At 41.5% G+C, this 18585-nt stretch overlaps 1 protein-coding gene across 1 annotated transcript in view; it reads right to left on the bottom strand.

The window, feature by feature from the left end:
- Positions 1 to 18585, bottom strand: part of Nf1 (neurofibromin 1) — a 1160697-nt gene that overhangs the window by 228880 nt on the left and 913232 nt on the right. Inside the window, exon 45 of the mRNA XM_071663491.1 lies at positions 16631 to 16718. Within this exon, the coding sequence (XP_071519592.1) occupies positions 16631 to 16718 (88 nt within the window). The remainder of the gene's footprint in view (positions 1 to 16630; positions 16719 to 18585) is intronic.

Genomic DNA, 18585 nt, shown 5'->3' with positions numbered 1-18585 from the left:
CCCTCTCATTTTGAATTTCCCAAAAGAAGGAACAGAGAAGGGAGCCAAGTGAGGATTTCCCTCAAAAACTCAGTCCTCTGTTCTTAATGCTACCTGGCTAATGTGGGAAATGGCGAATAGTATGAAAAAAAAATATGTATGCATATGTTGAAATGTATATGTATGTATATGTGCATGTATGGGCACACTTACTCTCTAGCTGTCATATGTAATGCACCGAAACCACAGCTCCCTATCCACATTCAGACCCCACAGACATTTCCATGATTTACCCCAGACACTTCACATGCCCTAGTTCAGTCCATTGACAGCACGTTGACCCCAGTATACCACATCATTCCAATTCACTCTATTCCTTGCATGCCTCTCACCTTCCGGTATGTTCAGGCTCCGATCGCTCAAAACCATTTTCACTATATCCTTCCACCTCCCGCTTCTCCTTGTTCCTTTCACCTCTGACACATATATCCTCTTTGTCAATCTTTCCTGACTCATTCTCTCCATATGTCCAAACCACTTCAATACACCCTCTTCTGCTCTCTCAACCACACTCTTTTCATTACCACACATCTCTCTCACCCTTTTATTACTTACTTGATAAAACCTCCTCACACCACATAATGTACTCAAACATTTCATTTCCAACACATGCACTCTCCTCTATACAAACCTATCTACAGCTCATGCCTCGCAACTATACAATATTGTTGGAACTACTATTCCTTCAAACATACCCATTTTTGCTTTCCGAGTTAACATTCTCTCCTACACATTCCTCATCGCTCCCAGAACCTTCACCCCCTCCTCTATCCTGTAACTCACTTCTCCTTCCATGGTTCCATCTGCTACTAAATCCACTCCCAGATATCTAAAACACTTCACTTCCTCTAGTTTTCCTCCATTCAAACTTACCTCCCACTTAACTTGTCCCTCAACCTACTGAACCTAATAACCTTACTCTTAATCACATTCACTCTCAACTTTCTCCTTTCACACACTTTTCCAAACTCAGTCACCAACTTCTGAAGTTTCTCACTTGAGTCAGCCACTAGAGCTGTATCATCGGCAAATCACAAATGACTCAATTCCCAAGCCATCTCATCCACAACAGATGGCATACCCGCCCCTCTCTCCAAAACTCTTGCATTTACCTCCCTAAAGACTCCATCATAAACAAATTAAACAACCAAGGAGACATCACACAACCCTGCCGCAGACCGACATTCACTGGGAACCAGTCACTCTCCTCTCTTCTTCCTCGTCCACATGCCTTACATCCTTGATAAAAACTTTTCACTGCTCTGAACAACTTACCTCCCACACAATATACTCTTAAATCCTTCCAAAAAGCTCCTTTATCAACTCTATCATATGCCCTTTCCAGATCCATTAATGCTAAATGCAAATCCATCCTTTTTTCTAAGAATTCCTCACATACGTTCTTCAAAGCAAACACCTGATCCACACATCCTCTACCACTTTTGAGACCAAACTATTCTTCCCTAATCTGATGCTCTGTACATGATTTCACTCTCTCAGTCAATACCCTCCCATACAATTTCTCAGGAATACTCAACAAACTTATGCCTCTGTAATTTAAACACTCGCCATTATCCTCTTTGCCTTTGTACAATGGCACTATGCATGCATTCTGCCAATCCTCAGGCACTTCACCATGATCCATACATACAGTGAATATCCTTACCAACCAGTCAATAACCACCATCCAAACCCACCGCCTTGCCGGATTTCATCTTCGCAATGCTTTCACTACCTCTTCTCTGTTTACCAAACCATTCTCCCTGACCCTCTCACTTCGTAGACCACCCAGACCGAAACACCCTGTATCTGCCACTCTATCATCAAACACATTTAACAAAACTTCAAAATTTTCACTTCATCCCCTTCTCCCTTCATCACTACCTGTTATTACCTCCCCACTTGCCCCCTGCACTGATGTTCCCATTTGTTCTCTTGTCTTACACACTTTATTTACCTCCTTCCAAACATCTTTTTATTCTCCCTAAAATCTAATGATACTCTCTCATCCTAACTCTCATTTGTTCTCTTTTCTACTTCTTGCACCTTTCTCTTGACCTTCTACTGCTTTCTTTTATACATCAACCAATCATTTGCACTACTTCCCAGCATCATCCAAATGTCTCTCTTTTCTCTTTCACTAACAACCTTACTTCTTCATCCTACCACTCACTACCCTTTCTAATCTGCCCACCTCCCACCTTTCTCATGCCACATGCATCTTTTGTGCAAGCTTCCCTAAATACTGCTTCCCTAAATACATCCATTCCTCACCCACCTCCCTCACATCATCTCCTCTTACATTTTGCCATTCTACACTCAATCTCTCCTGGTACTTCCTCACTTAAGTCTCCTTTCCAAGCTCACTTACTCCCACCATTCTCTTCTCCTCAACATTTTCCCTTCTTTTCTGAAACCTCGACAAATCTTCACCTTCGCCTCAACAAGATAGTGATCAGACATCCCTCCACCTGCCCCTCTCAGCACAGTAACATCCAAAAGTCTCTCTTTTACACAACTATCAATTAACATGTAATCCAATAATGTCCTTGAACCATCTCTCCTGCTCATATACATATCTCTCTTTCTAAACCAGGTATTCACAATCACCAGTCCTTTTTCAGGAAACAAATCCATAAGCTCTTCACCATTTCCATTTACAATATTGATCACCCCATGTACACCAATCATACCCTCAACTTTGTGTTTAAATCACCCATCACTATAACCCGATCTTGTGCATCAAAGCTACTAACACACTCACTCAGCTGCTCCCAAAACACTTACCTCTCATGATCTTTCTAAGAATCTCATGACCAAGTGCATAGGCACCAATAATCACCCATCTCTCTCTCCATCCACTTTCAATTTTACCCAAATCAATCTTGAATTTACTTTTTTACACTTTATCATATACTCCCACAACTCATGCTTCAGGAGTAGTGCCACTCCTTCCTTAGCTATTGTCCTCTCACCAACCCCTAACTTTACTCCCAAGACTTTCCCAAACCACTCATCCCCTTTACCCTTGGGCTTTGTTTCACTCTGAGCAAAAACACCCAGGTTTCTTTCCTCAAACATACTACCTATCTCTCCTTTCTTCTCATCTTAGTTACATCCACACACATTTGGACACCCCAATCTAAGCTTTCAAGGAGGATGAGCACTCCCTGCTTGACTCCTTCTTCTGTTTCCCATTTAGAAATTTAAATACAAGATGGGGAGGGTTTTCAGCCACTCGCTCCTGCCCCCTTTAGTTCCCTTGTATGACAAGCAGGGAATACATGGGAGGTATTCTTTCTCCCATATCCCCAGAGAGGGAACAAGAAGTTGGAGACCAAACTGGAGGTGGAAGGATGGAGTGAAAAAGATTTTGAGTGATCGTGCCTAAACATATAGGAGGGTGAAAGGCATGCAAGGAATAAAGTGAATTGGAAAGATATGGTATACTGGGGTCAACGTGCTGTCAATGGATTGAACCAGGGAATATGAAGCGTCTGGGGTAAACCATGTAAGGTTTTGTGGGGCCTGGATGTGGAAAGGGAGATGTTGTTTCGGTGCATTACATAAGACAGCTAGAGACTGAGTGTGAACGAATGTGACCTTTTTTGTCTTTTCCTGGTGCTACCTCATGTGCGTGCGGGAGGGAGGGGGGTGCCATTTCATGTGTGGTGGGGTGGCAACAAGAATGATGAAGGCAGCAAGTATGAATATGATACAGCGCTGGTGGCTGATTCATGTGAGAAACTGCAGAAGCTGGTGACTGAGTTTGGTAAAGTGTGTGAAAGAAGAAAGTTTAAATGGAGAAAAACTGGAGGAAGTAAAGTGTTTTAGATATCTGGGAGTGGATCTGGCAGCGGATGGAACCATGGAAGTGGAAGTGAATCATTGGGTGGGGGAGGGGGCGAAAATCCTGGGAGCCTTGAAGAATGTGTGCAAGTCAAGAACATTATCTCGGAAAGCAAAAATGGGTATGTTTGAAGGAATAGTGGTTCCAACAATGTTGTATGGTTGCGAGGCGTGGGCTATGGATAGAGTTGTGCACAGGAGGGTGATTGTGCTGGAAATGAGATGTTTGAGGACAATGTGTGGTGTGAGGTGGTTTGATCGAGTAAGTAACATAAGGGTAAGAGAGATGTGTGGAAATAAAAAGAGCATGGTTGAGAGAGCAGAAGAGGGTGTTTTGAAATGGTTTGGGCACATGGAGAGAATGAGTGAGGAAAGATTGACCAAGAGGATATATGTGTCGGAGGTGGAGGGAACGAGGAGAAGTGGGAGACCAAATTGGAGGTGGAAAGATGGAGTGAAAAAGATTTTGTGTGATCGGGGCCTGAACATGCAGGAGGGTGAAAGGAGGGCAAGGAATAGAGTGAATTGGAGCGATGTGGTATACCGGGGTTGACGTGCTGTCAGTGGATTGAATCAGGGCATGTGAGGCGTCTGGGGTAAACCATGGAAAGCTGTGTAGGTATGTATATTTGCGTGTGTGGACGTATGTATATACATGTGTATGGGGGGGGGGGGTTGGGCCATTTCTTTCGTCTGTTTCCTTGCGCTACCTCACAAACACGGGAGACAGCGACAAAGTATAATAAGTATAATAATTTATTTATTTATTTTGCTTTGTCGATGTCTCCCGCGTTTGCGAGGTAGCGCAAGGAAACAGAAGAAAGAAATGCCCAACCCACCCCCATACACATGTATATACATACACATCCACACACGCAAATATACATACCTATACATCTCAATGCACACATATATATACACACACAGACACATACATATATACCCATGCACACAATTCACACTGTCTGCCTTTATTCATTCCCATCGCCACCTCACCACACATGGAATACCATCCCCCTACCCCCTCATGCGTACCACCAGCGCTGTATCATCAGCGAACAACAACTGACTCACTTCCCAAGCTCTCTCATCCCCAACAGACCGCATACTTGCCCCTCTTTCCAAAACTCTTGCATTCACCTCCCTAACAACCCCATCCATAAACAAATTAAACAACCATGGAGACGTCACACACCCCTGCCGCAAACCTACATTCACTGAGAACCAATCACTTTCCTCTCTTCCTACACGTACACATGCCTTACATCCTCAATAAAAACTTTTCACTGCTTCTAACAACTTGCCTCCCACACCATATATTCTTAATACCTTCCACAGAGCATCTCTATCAACTCTATCATATGCCTTCTCCAGATCCATAAATGCTACATACAAATCCATTTGCTTTTCTAAGTATATATATTATTTATCATTTTATTTTGCTTTGTCGCTGTCTCCCGCGTTAGCGTGGTAGCGCAAGGAAACAGACGAAAGAATGGCCCAACCCACCCACATACACATGTATATACATACACGTCCACACACGCAAATATACATACCCATACATCTCAATGTACACATATATATACACACACAGACATATACATATATACACACGTACATAATTCATACTGTCTGCCTTTATTTGTTCCCATCGCCACCTCACCATACATGGAATAACAACCCCCTACCCCCTCATGTGTGCGAGGTAGCGCTAGGAAAAGACAACAAAGGCCCCATTCGTTCACACTCAGTCTCTAGCTGTCATGTAATAATGCACTGAAACCACAGCTCCCTTTCCACATCCACGCGCCACACAACTTTCCATGGTTTACCCCAGACGCTTCACATGCCCTGGTTCAATCCACTGACAGCACGTCGACCCCAGTATACCATATCGTTCCAATTCACTCTATTCCTTGCACGCCTTTCACCCTCCTGCATGTTCAGGCCCCGATCACTCAAAATCTTTTTCACTCCATCTTTCCACCTCCAATTTGGTCTCCCACTTCTCCTCGTTCCCTCCACCTCTGACACATATATATATCCTCTTGGTCAATCTTTCCTCACTCATTCTCTCCATGTAACCAAACCATTTCAAAACACCCTCTTCTGCTCTCTCAACCATACTCTTTTTATTTCCACACATCTCTCTTACCCTTACATTACTTACTCGATCAAACCACCTCACACCACATATCGTCCTCAAACATCTCATTTCCAGCACATCCACCCTCCTCCGCACAACTCTATCCATAGCCCACACCTCGCAACCATACAACATTGTTGGAACCACTATTCCTTCAAACATACCCATTTTTGCTTTCTGAGATAATGTTCCCGACTTCCAAACATTCTTCAAGGCTCCCAGAATTTTCGCCCCCTCCCCCACCCTATGATTCACTTCCGCTTCCATGGTTCCATCCGCTGCCAGATCCACTCCCAGATATCTAAAACACTTTACTTCCTCCAGTTTTTCTCCATTCAAACTTACCTCCCAATTGACTTGACCCTCAACCCTACCGTACCTAATAACCTTGCTCTTATTCACATTTACTCTTAACTTTCTTCTTTCACACACTTTACCAAACTCAGTCACCAGCTTCTGCACCTTCTCACATGAATCAGCCACCAGCGCTGTATCATCAGCGAACAACAACTGACTCACTTCCCAAGCTCTCTCATCCACAACAGACTGCATACTTGCCCCTCTTTCCAAAACTTTTGCATCTACTTCCCTAACAACCCCATCCATAAACAAATTAAACAACCATGGAGACATCACACACCCCTACCACAAACCTATATTCATTGACAACAAATCACTTTCCTCTCTTCCTACATGTACACATGCCTTACATCCTCGATAAAAACTTTTCACTGCTTCTAACAACTTGCCTCCCACACCATACATTCTTAAAACCTTCCACAGAGCATCTCTATCAACTCTATCATATGCCTTCTCCAGATTCATAAATGCTACATACAAATCCATTTGTTTTTCTAAGTATTTCTCACATACATTCTTCAAAGCAAACACCTGATCCACACATCCTCTACCACTTCTGAAACCACACTGCTCTTCCCCAATCTGATGCTCTGTACATGCCTTCACCCTCTTATGAATTATGTACATGTGTATATATGTATATGTCTGCGTGTGTATATATATGTATACATTGAGATGTATAGGTATGTATATTTGCATGTGTGGACGTGTATGTATATACATGTGTATGTGGGTGGGTTGGGCCATTCTTTTGTCTGTTTCCTTGTGCTACCACGCTAACACGGGAGACAGCGACAAAGCGGGAGTGGGGAGCTAGAAACCCTCTCGTCTTTGTATTTTAACTTTCTAAAAGGGGAAACAGAAAGAGTCACGCAGGGAGTGCTCATCCTCCTCAAAGGCTCAGACTGGGGTGTCTAAATGTGTGTGGATGTAACCAAGATGAGAAAAAAGGAGAGATAGGTAGTATGTTTGAGGAAATGAACCTGGATGTTTTGGCTATGAGTGAAATGAAGCTCAAGGGTAAAGGGGAAGAGTGGTTTGGGAATGTCTTGGGAGTAAAGTCAGGGGTTAGCGAGAGGACAAGAGCAAGGGAACGAAAAGCACTTCTGAAACAGGAGTGGTGGGAGTATGTGGTAGAGTGTAAGAAAGTAAACTCTAGATTGATATGGGTAAAGCTGAAAGTTGATGGAGAGAGATGGGTGATTATTGGTGCATATGCACCTGGGCATGAGAAGAAAGATCATAAGAGGCAAGTGTTTTGGGAGCAGCTGAATGAGTGTGTTAGTGGTTTTGATGCATGAGACTGGGTTATAGTGATGGGTGATTTGAATGCAAAGGTGAGTAATGTGGCAGTTGAGGGAACAATTGGTATACATGGGGAGTTCAGTGTTGTAAATGGATATGGTAAAGAGCTTGTAGATTTATGTGCTGAAAAAGGACTGGTGATTGGGAATATCTGGTTTAAAAAGAGAGATATACATAAGTATACTTATGTAAGTAGGAGAGATGGCCAGAGAGCGTTATTGGATTACGTGTTAACTGATAGGTGCGCGAAAGAGAGACTTTTGGATGTTAATGTACTGAGAGGTGCAACTGGAAGGATGTCTGATCATTATCTTGTGGAGGCGAAGGTGAAGATTTGTACAGGTTTTCAGAAAAGAAGAGAGAATGTTGGGGTGAAGAGAGTGGTGAGAGTAAGTGAGCTTGGGAAGGAGACTTGTGAGAAGTACTAGCAGAGACTGAGTACAGAATGGAAAAAGGTGAGAACAAAGGAAGTAAGGGAAGTGGGGGAGGAATGGGATGTATTTAGGGAAGCAGTGATGGCTTGCGCAAATGATGCTTATGGCATGGGAAGCGTGGGAGGTGGGTTGATTAGAAAGGGTAGTGAGTGGTGGGATAAAGAAGTAAGATTATTAGTGAAAGAGAAGAGATGCATTTGGACGATTTTTGCAGGGAAATAATGCAAATGAGTGGGAGATGTATAAAAGAAAGAGGCAGGAGGTCAAGAGAAAGGTGCAAAAGATGAAAAAGAGGGCAAATGAAAGTTGGGGTGAGAGTATCATTACATTTTAGTGAGAATAAAAAGATGTTTTGGAAGGAGGTAAATCAAGTGTGTAAGACAAGAGAACAAATGGGAACTTCAGTGAAGGGGGCTAACGGGGAGGTGATAACAAGTAGTGGTGATGTGAGAAAGAGATGGAGTGAGTATTTTGAAGGTTTGTTGAATGTGTTTGATGAGAGAATGGCAGATATAGGGTGTTTTGGTCGAGGTGGTGTGCAAAGTGAAAGGGTTAGGGAGGATGATTTGGTAAACAGAGAAGAGGTAGTAAAAGCTTTGTGGAAGATGAAAGCTGGCAAGGCAGTGAGTGGTGGGATAAAGAAGTAAGATTATTAGTGAAAGAGAAGAGATGCATTTGGACGATTTTTGCAGGGAAATAATGCAAATGAGTGGGAGATGTATAAAAGAAAGAGGCAGGAGGTCAAGAGAAAGGTGCAAAAGGTGAAAAAGAGGGCAAATGAAAGTTGGGGTGAGAGTATCATTACATTTTAGGGAGAATAAAAAGATGTTTTGGAAGGAGGTAAATCAAGTGTGTAAGACAAGGGAACAAATGGGAACTTCAGTGAAGGGGGCTAACGGGGAGGTGATAACAAGTAGTGGTGATGTGAGAAAGAGATGGAGTGAGTATTTTGAAGGTTTGTTGAATGTGTTTGATGATAGAATGGCAGATATAGGGTGTTTTGGTCGAGGTGGTGTGCAAAGTGAAAGGGTTAGGGAGGATGATTTGGTAAACAGAGAAGTAGTAAAAGCTTTGCGGAAGATGAAAGCTGGCAAGGCAGAGGGTTTGGATGGCATTGTGGTGGAATTTATTAAAAAATGGGGTGACTGTATTGTTGACTGGTATGTATGTATGATTCATGGTGAGGTGCCTGAGGATTGGCGGAATGCGTGCATAGTGCCATTGTACAAAGGTAAAGGGGATAAGAGTGACTGCTCAAATTACAGTGGTATAAGTCTGTTAAGTATTCCTGGGAAATGATTGAAAGGGTGAAGGCATGTACAGAGCATCAGATTGGGGAAGAGCAGTGTGGTTTCAGAAGTGGTAGAGGATGTGTGGATCAGGTGTTTGCTTTAAAGAAAGTATGTGAGAAATACTTAGAAAAGCAAATGGATTTGTATGTAGCATTTATGGATCTTGAGAAGGCATATGATAGAGTTGATATAGATGCTCTGCGGAAGGTATTAAGAATATATGGTGTGGGAGGCACGTAGTTAGAAGCAGTGAAAAGTTTTTATCGAGGATGTAAGGCATGTGTATGCGTAGGAAGAGAGGAAAGCGATTGGTTCTCAGTGAATGTAGGTTTGCGGCAGGGGTGTGTGATGTCTCCATGGTTGTTTAATTTGTTTATGGATGGGGTTGTTAGGGAGGTAGATGCAAGAGTTTTGGAGAGAGGGGCAAGTATGCAGTCTGTTGTGGATGAGAGAGCTTGGGAAGTGAGTCAGTCGTTGTTCGCTGATGAAACAGCGCTGGTGGCTGATTCATGTGAGAAGGTGCAGAAGCTGGTGACTGAGTTTGGTAAAGTGTGTGAAAGAAGAAAGTTGAGAGTAAATGTGAATAAGAGCAAGGTTATTATGTACAGTAGGGTTGAGGGACAAGTCAATTGTGAGGTAAGTTTGAATGGAGAAAAACTGGAGGAAGTGAAGTGTTTTAGATATCTGGGAGTGGATTTGGCAGCAGAGGGGGCGAAAATTCTGGGAGCCTTGAAGAATGTTTGGAAGTCGAGAACATTATCTTGGAAAGCAAAAATGGGTATTTTGAAGGAATAGTGGTTCCAACAATGTTGTATGGTTGTGAGGCATGGGCTATGGATAGAGTTGCGCGGAGGAGGGTGGATGTGCTGGAAATGAGATGTTTGAGGACAATATGTGGTGTGAGGTGGTTTGATCGAGTAAGTAATAATAGGGTCAGAGAGATGTGTGGTAATAAAAAGAGTGTAGTTGAGAGAGCAGAGGAGGGTGTTTTGAAATGGTTTGGTCACATGGAGAGAATGAGTGAGGAAAGATTGACCAAGAGGATATATGTGTCAGAGGTGGAGGGAACGAGGAGAAGTGGGAGACCAAATTGGAGGTGGAAAGATGGAGTGAAAAAGATTTTGAGTGATCGGGGCCTGAACATGCAGGAGGGTGAAAGGCGTGCAAGGAATAGAGTGAATTGGAACGATGTGGTATACCAGGGTCGACGCGCTGTCAATGGATTGAGCCAGGACATGTGAAGCGTCTGAGGTAAACCATGGAAAGTTCTGTGAGGCCTGGATGTGGAAAGAGAGCTGTGGTTTCAGTGCATTATTACATGACAACTAGAGACTGAAGGTGAACGAATGGGGCCTTTGTTGTCTTCCTAGCGCTAACTCGCACACATGAGGGGGAAGGGGGTTGTTATTTCATGTGTGGTGGGGTGGCGATGGGAATGAATAATGGTAGATAGTATGAATTATGTACATGTGTATATATGTATATGTCTGTGTGTGTATATATATGTATACGTTGAGATGTATAGGTATGTATATTTGCATGTGTGGATGTGTATGTATATACATGTGTATGTGGGTGGGTTGGGCCATTCTTTCGTCTGTTTCCTTGCACTACCTTGCTAACGCAGGAGACAGCGATAAAGCAAATAAAATATATATATATATATATGTGTATGTACATGTATACGTTGCAATGTATAGGTGTGTATATGTGCATGTGTGGGCATTTATGTATATACATGAATATGTGGGTGAGATGGACCATTCTTTCATCTGTTTCCTTATGCTACCTCACAAACGCTGAAGATAGCGACCACGTAAAATGAATAAAATATACAATTATCCATGGGGATAAAAATGGTTAGGAGCAGGGGGTGGGAAATCCTCTCCTTTCCAAAAGAAGGAACAGGGAACTGGGCTAGGTGAGGAGTCTTCCCTCTAAAGCTCTTTTATCTAGTCATATCACAAGCTCCTCTCAAATAGTTAATTTCCATAGACTGGTTTCTTGACCTCTATGAATCATTCCATGTCCTTGTTTTGGCTGCATAGGTCAGGTTTGGAAGGACTATGCTGTAGCTTATTCTTCTTTTCACTTCCATACTTACTTCAACCCTTCATCATTCTATCAACGGACCCAGTGGCTCTTCTAACCTATACTGCTCTCTCACTTCTCTCTCTTTCCATATCACAAAACTTACCCAAAACAGCTCCTAAATACTTAAATTCCCTCACTTCTTCCAGTCTTTCTCCTGCCATATCCAAAACTCATTTTAGTCTCCTTTTTTAATGTATTTGGTTTTATAAAATCTACACTTTCACTCTGTTTCCTTTCAAACACCATTACTATGCTTTTACTCACATTTACATTCAATTGCCTATACTTACACACATAAATCACACTTGCAACCTTCTGTACCTCCTCTTTACTCTCAGCAAACAACAAAGTATCAACCACAAACTGAATTGCCATTAGCCTTCACACATCTCACCACCACAATCCATCTCTGCAAGCCCTTGTCCCAAGTTTTGCTTTCATCTCTCTTAGCACTCCATACATAAAGGTATCAAAAAGCCACAGTGACATCACACAGCCCTGTCTCGCACCAACAAGTATACCAAAACTTTAGCTCTTACACATGCATTTGCTCCTCTATAGAAGGCTTTTCCACCATCCAATAGTTGTCCTGCTACCCCATATATCTTTATCACATCCCATAAAGCATTCAGCTCAACTCCTTCAAATGCTTTCTCTAGATCCCTAACATCTGCATACAATTTTTTATCTTTTGTGGGTGACTTTTCCAAAGTCATTTTCACCACAAAAATCTAATTCAAACATCCCCTACCTTTCCTAAAATCCCCTTGCTTCACATGTATTCTGCATTCAGTCATATTCATCACTCAATCAATTAACATTTTCGGATACAATTTTACTGGTATACATACATTCTTGGCACCTTTTTCTTTGAATAATCTTCTGGCATAACCCTCTGTTTCCATGCTAATTTACACAATAGATACATATCCTTTATCACACTCTATCCTCCATGCTTTTGCATTTCAGCAGTAATCCCATGCACTCCCAATGCCTTTCCCACATTCAGCCTCATTATTGCTCTTCTTACCTCCATTTTTGCAATAGGCCCTTGCACTTGTATCCTCTTCCTTCCATCCTCCATACCTTTGCATGTAACAACTGCTACTTCACCTTCTCCCACATTCATCATTCTTCAAAATACCCTTTCCATCTTCCTTTCACTTCCTCCTTTTGATTCAGCAGTTCTCCTTCCTTACTTTCACATTAACATTTCCCTATTACATCCACCTCTTTCCTTTTTCACCTCCTTCCTGTATAATTTCTTATTTTCCCTTAACTTTCATTCAACTTTTTCCAAAATCTTCATCTACTCTTTCTCTGCTTTCCTTTATCAGCTTCATAACATTCTGCTAACACATTTTATTTTCTTTCCTTCTGTTTTGCTGAACTTCCACTGGTACATTCCTTTCAAGCAATGTACCATATGCCTTTTTCTTGTCTTCTACAGCACTTCTAATCTCTTCAATCCACCATGCACTGCCATTTTCATTCCTATATCTCATGATCTTGTATCCAACAACTAATTCTACAACCTTCAATAATATTTCTCAACATTTTAAACACCTCATTCACACATGAATGCATTCCTACATTCACCACATATCCATCTAAGCTTTTACTTACCTTCCTTTTATGTTCCTCCCTGCATTTTTTTCCAATTCATCTCCTTCTTGTCAAAACTTTTTCCTCTCCATTCTTCCTTACACCACATTTCCATTTTTCCCCAATTCTCATCCCTACAATAACTGCAAAGTGGTCAATCTCCAAAGAATCCTCTCACAACTTTAGCATCTAGCATGACCTTTCTCAATCTTTCATCTCTAAAGAATCCTCTCAACTCTAGCATCTAGTACAGTCTTACTCATTCTTTCATCTCCAAAGAACCCTCTCACAACTCTAGCATCTAACATGGCATTCCTCAATCTTTCATCTGCTGCCTCATAGGCAATCAAAGCCTTTTGCTCTTCTCTTCCATCATTCCTCATCCATGTATACATATGAATCATTTTGTGATGAGATAAGGTGCTTGCAAGGAATAAACCTCTCTCAGCACATATATCCACAAGATAACTTCCATTCTCATCTACTCCAGGAACTCCCCATTTACCAGGTATCTCACTATTTTCATCACATCCCACTTTCGCATTCATATCACCAATCACGACCGTATTTCTCTCATTCTCAAAACTGTTCACACTGTCATTCATATTTCTCCATAAATGTTTCAATTCATCCTTACCTCAAACAGTCTTCATATTCACATGCTCATATACACACATCCATGTATACTTAACAATTCCAATCTTTCCTTTCACCTACACTATTCTTGATCCATTCAATCAATGCTCTATAACAACCTATAACACTCTTGGTGATAGCAGAATTGCATATCCTTCTTTCTCTCTTCCCTGATAATTTTCACTCATTCCTGTCCATACCACCCCTCCTTCCACGCCATCCCATAACTTGCTTTCAATATTTCTATGCATGCCCAAGGATATGGGTTTGCCCAATCTCTACCACATCCACACTATAACTTCCTTCCTTTTCCTTTTACTGGTCATCCCATTGCCATTCAGCACCATCACCCTCAATCACTGGTCTCTCTTACTCCTTGGCATAGCTGGTAGACTCCATTACTTCTTACCCTTTTATGCCTCACCCATGACTGGCCACCAGCAGAGAGCAATTCCAGGTAGCAAGGCTACAAAATTGTCTTAAAAACTAAAAAATCCCAACACACTTCTGCTTTATAGGAAAAAGAAAGAAGATAAAGAAAAAAGAGCTGTATAAAGAAGATAAACTTAAATCATGATCAAGAACAAAACTCTGAACTAAAAATTCTTTCTGATAAAACTTGGTCTTACCATTATGGTTCATTTCCTAAAGCTCTGGGCTGACCTTTGTTCCTTGTGCTAGTTCAGAGTTTTCACCGATAGGTCTGTCTTCAGCTAAAGGCATCTCTAACAACTTCTGTCAATCTACCTTTCCTTCACTTTTCCATTCTGATGGCACTATAGCTGTCTCTCCAATAGACAAAGCAACTCTATTTGGTTCCCTTTTCTCCGCTAACTCCACCTTGGGTGATTCTAACATTCCTTCACCCCCTGATGCTCCTCTTACCAATCCTATGCCACTTCCCATAATATCTTTTTGGACTGTCCCAAAAGCTCTTCTTTCTCTGGACACAAGCAAGGTCTATGGTCCTGATGGCAGCCATCCCTGTGTATTGAAAGAGTGTGCCTCTGAACTTGCACTTGTGCTTGCTCATCTGTTCCGTTTCTGTTAAAAAGCCAAAACTTCTCCTTGAAAGCATGCATTGATACATCCCATCCCTAAGAAGGGTAACTGTTCTGAGCCCTCAACTATTGTTCTATTGCTTTGACATCTACCATATCTGAAGTCTATGATTCCCTCCTCATCTCCCAAATCCTTAGACACCTCAAAAACCACAGTCTCCTCTCTGATCACCAGTATGGCTTCCATAAGGCAAGATCCAATGGTGATACTCTTCCATATCTTACTAATGTCTTGTCATCATACTTGAAAGATTTTGTGGAGTCATGAGTAGTTGCCCTTGACATATCTAAGGCTTATGACAGGGTGTGGCATCAGGGTTTCATCTCTAAGCTCCCTCATTTGGCTTCCCTCCCTCACTTTGCTCCTTCATATTTAGCTTCCTCTCTGGCTGATCTATCTCTGTGGTTGTTGATGGCTCAGCCTCCCCTTTTCTCAATGATCTCCTCTCCTCCACACATAATCCAATGCACTCATACGATGACTACTTAACACTCAATCATCTACATCGTTGAATTCTGCTCCCTCTTCTCTCACTCAATCTGCATCCTGTCTTGACACAGCTTCCTAAATAAACTCAGGCTTGGACAGGATATCTCAGTGGGTACACAAAATTTTGTGAAGTTTAATGCTTCAAAGACCCAATTTCTACCCATCTCTCCATAGAAAACTCCACACAACTCTCATTTCTCCTTTGAGGGTTCTGTAATTCCACCTCTTGACTCAATGAACATACTTGGTATTACTGTAACAATATCGCCATACAAAACTCCTAACAATTCTTGTTTCTCCTTTGAGGGTTCTGTAATTCCACCTCTTGACTCAATGAACATACTTGGTATTACTGTAACATCCACTTCTTCTTGGAAACTCCACATTACAGGAATAGCTATGTCTGCCTCTAACTCCCTGGGTGTCCTGTTTAGATATCGAAACTTCTAAACAGTTTTCCAATCATAAAAGGGATTGATTCATCCTTGTATGGAGTACTGCTCTCACATTTGGGATGGTTCTAGCTTTGCATCCTTACTTGACAGAGTTGAGTCAAAAGTGGTCCAACTTATAAACTGTCCCAGGCTAACTTCCAAACTTGACCCCCTTTCCCTATGCCACAATGTTGGTTCACTCTCCCTCTTCTATAGGTATTACTTTGGTTTTTGCTCCTGAGAGCTGACTGCTTGTTTGCCCACACCACTAGCCAGACCACGCAATACTTGGCAAGCTGTTGCATCACATGATTATTGTGTGGCCATCGGCAACTCAGGGATGGGCCGATTTGATACCTACTAGTTTCTCTACACATTGAAGCTTTTGAACTCTCTACCTTCTCATGTCTTTCCCAATAACTATGACCTGGCACATTTCTAAAAAATAGGCTTTTTACTTCCTCCAAAATTTCAAAATACTTTTCCTTCTTTTACTTTTTCTATTCCATAATTTTTTCTATATTTCAATTAATGCCCAGCCTTGATGTGGACATTTTTCCATGAGAGAGAGAGAGAGAGAGAGAGAGAGAGAGAGAGAGAGAGAGAGAGAGAGAGAGAGAGAGAGAGAGAGAGAGAGAGAGAGAGAGAGAGAGAGAGAGAGAGAGAGAGAGAGAGAGAGAGAGAGAGAGAGAGAGAGAGAGAGAAATTAAATTTCCAGTTCTATGAATTCTGACCCCAACTTCTAAGTACTCAATTTCAAAATTCTATCCCCTACTTGCCTCTTTTCTAACCAAACATTCTGCAATATACCCTCTGAAACTACCCTCCAGCATTCTATGAGTACACTACTGCATGCTAACAAACTTACATTACAGCACTCACCCTTAAAACTGAGTCCTACAGCATGATCCAGCTGCTTAAAAAACCATTCGAGAGACTCTCTAGTTGACATCATGACCTGCTCCAGAGTCTGCAAGGTGGAAAGAATCCATTTACTAATGATTTGAGCATCAACATTCTTAGGCTAACTTTAGTACTGGATTCATTAATTCAAAATCTGCCAATGGCAATGAAATCTTCATTACCTAACACCTATATAACAAACTTTGCTAACCTAAAAAGATACAAAATAAAATGAACTGCTACTCTAACAAAATACTAAACAAAATACTTTGCTAATCTAACAAAATAATAGTGTGAATCAAGTCTTAACAACACAGACAACCTACCCATATGCAGACCTAGTGCAACACATTTATCATTTGCAACAGTGAGCTATTCATGACAACATGAAGCACAGGCAATGAATTCATTTACTTATTTATACTTAATCGCTGTTTCCCACATCAGCAAGGTAGTGCCAGGAAAGAGACGAGGAATGGCCCATCCACTCATATACACACATATCTGTACATAAGCGCCCATACACGCAAATAAACGTACATACACATATACATAACAACATATACACATATACATATACATTCCTATGAGTCCATGGGGAAAATGAAGCACGATAATTTCCTAAGTGCACTTTCATGTAATAATCACATTGTCAGGGGAGATACAAGAGAGAAATTGAACAGTCAGTTGATATACAACGAAGAGATGTAGCTAGGATGCCATTGGTAAATGTGTGATTGTCCAAGACAGACAATAAGCGCATCATAAACTTATTATGTGGACAAGAAGGAGAACTTTATAGATGCAACCAAGTTCCTTGTGGAAACTATGATAAATTTTATGTTGGTCAGACTGGTAAGGATCTTTAACAGTCTGTTAGACTTAAGCAACATAAATATAGTATAAGAACGGGACAAGAATCAAATGCCTTGTTTAATCATGTTAAAAACTATGATCATTGTATTGACTGGAGTAACGCCATCTCAGTTGTTAACTCTAACTCTATTACCAAGAGAAATATCATTGAATCTTCTATTATTAAAAACACAAAGAATTATAATCTAATATTAGTGATGGTCTGTACAAATTAGATAACTTCATTGTTGATAAGATTTGTAAAATGTTAAGTTTATGAATGCTCATTGTATGTTTTGGACAATCACATGTTTACCAAATGGCATCCTAGCTTCGTCTCTTCGATGTCTATCAACTGACTTATATTTCTCTCTTGTGTCTCCTCCTGATGATGTGATTATTACACGAAAGTGCACTTGGGAACTTTTCATCTTTCATTTTCCCCGTGGACTCATAGGAATATCTTGATCACGTGCAAAATTGTGATCCTTTCCAATATATATATGGTAAAGTGTGTGAAAGAAGAAAGTTAAGAGTAAATGTGAATAAGAGCAAGGTTATTAGGTACAGTAGGGTTGAGGGTCAAGTCAATTGGGAGGTGAGTTTGAATGGAGAAAAACTGGAGGAAGTGAAGTGTTTTAGATATCTGGGAGTGGATCTGGCAGCGGATGGAACCATGGAAGCGAAAGTGAATCATAGGGTGGGGGAGGGGGCGAAAATCCTGGGAGCCTTGAAGAATGTGTGGAAGTCGAGAACATTATCTCGGAAAGCAAAAATGGGTATGTTTGAAGGAATAGTGGTTTCAACAATGTTGTATGGTTGCGAGGCGTGGGCTATGGATAGAGTTGTGCGCAGGAGGGTGGATGTGCTGGAAATGAGATGTTTGAGGACAATGTGTGGTGTTAGGTGGTTTGATCGAGAAAGTAATGTAAGGGTAAGAGAGATGTGTGGAAATAAAAAGAGCGTGGTTGAGAGAGCAGAAGAGGGTGTTTTGAAATGGTTTGGGCACATGGAGAGAATGAGTGAGGAAAGATTGACCAAGAGGATATATGTGTCGGAGGTGGAGGGAACGAGGAGAA

Source organism: Panulirus ornatus, chromosome 7, assembly GCF_036320965.1.
Source record: "Panulirus ornatus isolate Po-2019 chromosome 7, ASM3632096v1, whole genome shotgun sequence".
Lineage (NCBI taxonomy): Eukaryota > Metazoa > Arthropoda > Malacostraca > Decapoda > Palinuridae > Panulirus > Panulirus ornatus.
This window is presented reverse-complemented; position numbering and strand designations above follow the sequence as displayed.